General features: G+C 35.8%; 1 protein-coding gene across 1 annotated transcript; it reads right to left on the bottom strand.

Annotated features, from left to right (window-relative positions):
- Window positions 1–28: 28 nt before the first annotated feature.
- On the bottom strand, window positions 29–544 carry Tsp_12741 (RNA-binding protein 7). Its single transcript, XM_003371057.1, has one exon. It carries the CDS (start codon window positions 542–544, stop codon window positions 29–31), a length of 516 nt encoding a protein of 171 aa, XP_003371105.1.
- Between the last annotated feature and the right edge of the window lie 420 nt (window positions 545–964).

The following is a 964-nucleotide window of genomic DNA, read 5'->3' as shown; positions in this document are numbered from 1 at the left end:
CGATACTGTCTCCCATAACGTTCTTCTTTCATTTTTCGTAGTAACTTTGGGTCCAATAAGTAGGCCGATAAGATTCGTAATGTCTGGCACCACGAGGGCTATAAGGATATGAAGAAGACCCGGGATGAGTATTTCGCATATTGCGCATATATCTCTCTCTCTGCTGTTGTTGTCGCTGAAATCTATCTTTCATTTTCATTTCTCGCACATAATCTTCACGAGGGTATGGTATCAATATACACCACAGCGGCTCTGGATAATCACAATCATTTGGTTCACCAAAGCAGTGCATTGTATGTGGACGCGGACGTAGGCGCAATGGCTGTCCGAAAAGACGTATACCATTCATCACGTTTATGGTATATGGAACCGATTCGGAGTGGAAAAATGTAACAAACGCATGCGAACAAGTTTTTCTTTTTCTCACATTTTGTACAGGACCAGCTTGCACGAAAAGTTCGTACAGCAATTCTTCGGTAACATTTTTATGACAATTCAAAACTACCAAAGTACGATCGTCAATATTATCAAATGGCCTGTTCATGGCAGTGAATAATTCAATGTATAATCGAAAAAACACTTTCTATCCAGCAAAAAAACGGAACTACTGTGTTAAGAAAATCAAGTTCAATGAAGTTCAAATCTATGACCGTCAAAAGACCACTTTTAAAAATTGCACAAATGTGTTTTATTATATGAGAAAAAATGTTTTCCCAGCAATGTGCTTTCAACTGTATTTACATTCATGTCTAAAAAATAGTACAGTATGCCAACATGAAATGTAGGATATTTCCTCATCAACGTCGGAAATTTAATTAATCAAAAAAATGCTACATATTTTTAATATAAATGCATGCAGCATAAAACTTTGAATAATCTGCACTTATTTTAATGAGAAGTTAAATTAATTAGTTTAAATGGCGTGGCAAAAACAGACAGGCAGTTTTAAAGTGTAAAGACATCA

Source organism: Trichinella spiralis (assembly GCF_000181795.1).
Source record: "Trichinella spiralis strain ISS 195 chromosome Unknown Scfld81, whole genome shotgun sequence".
In the NCBI taxonomy this organism is placed as follows: domain Eukaryota; kingdom Metazoa; phylum Nematoda; class Enoplea; order Trichinellida; family Trichinellidae; genus Trichinella; species Trichinella spiralis.
Note: the sequence above shows the minus strand (reverse complement) of the source record. Positions and strands in the feature narration are given on the sequence as shown.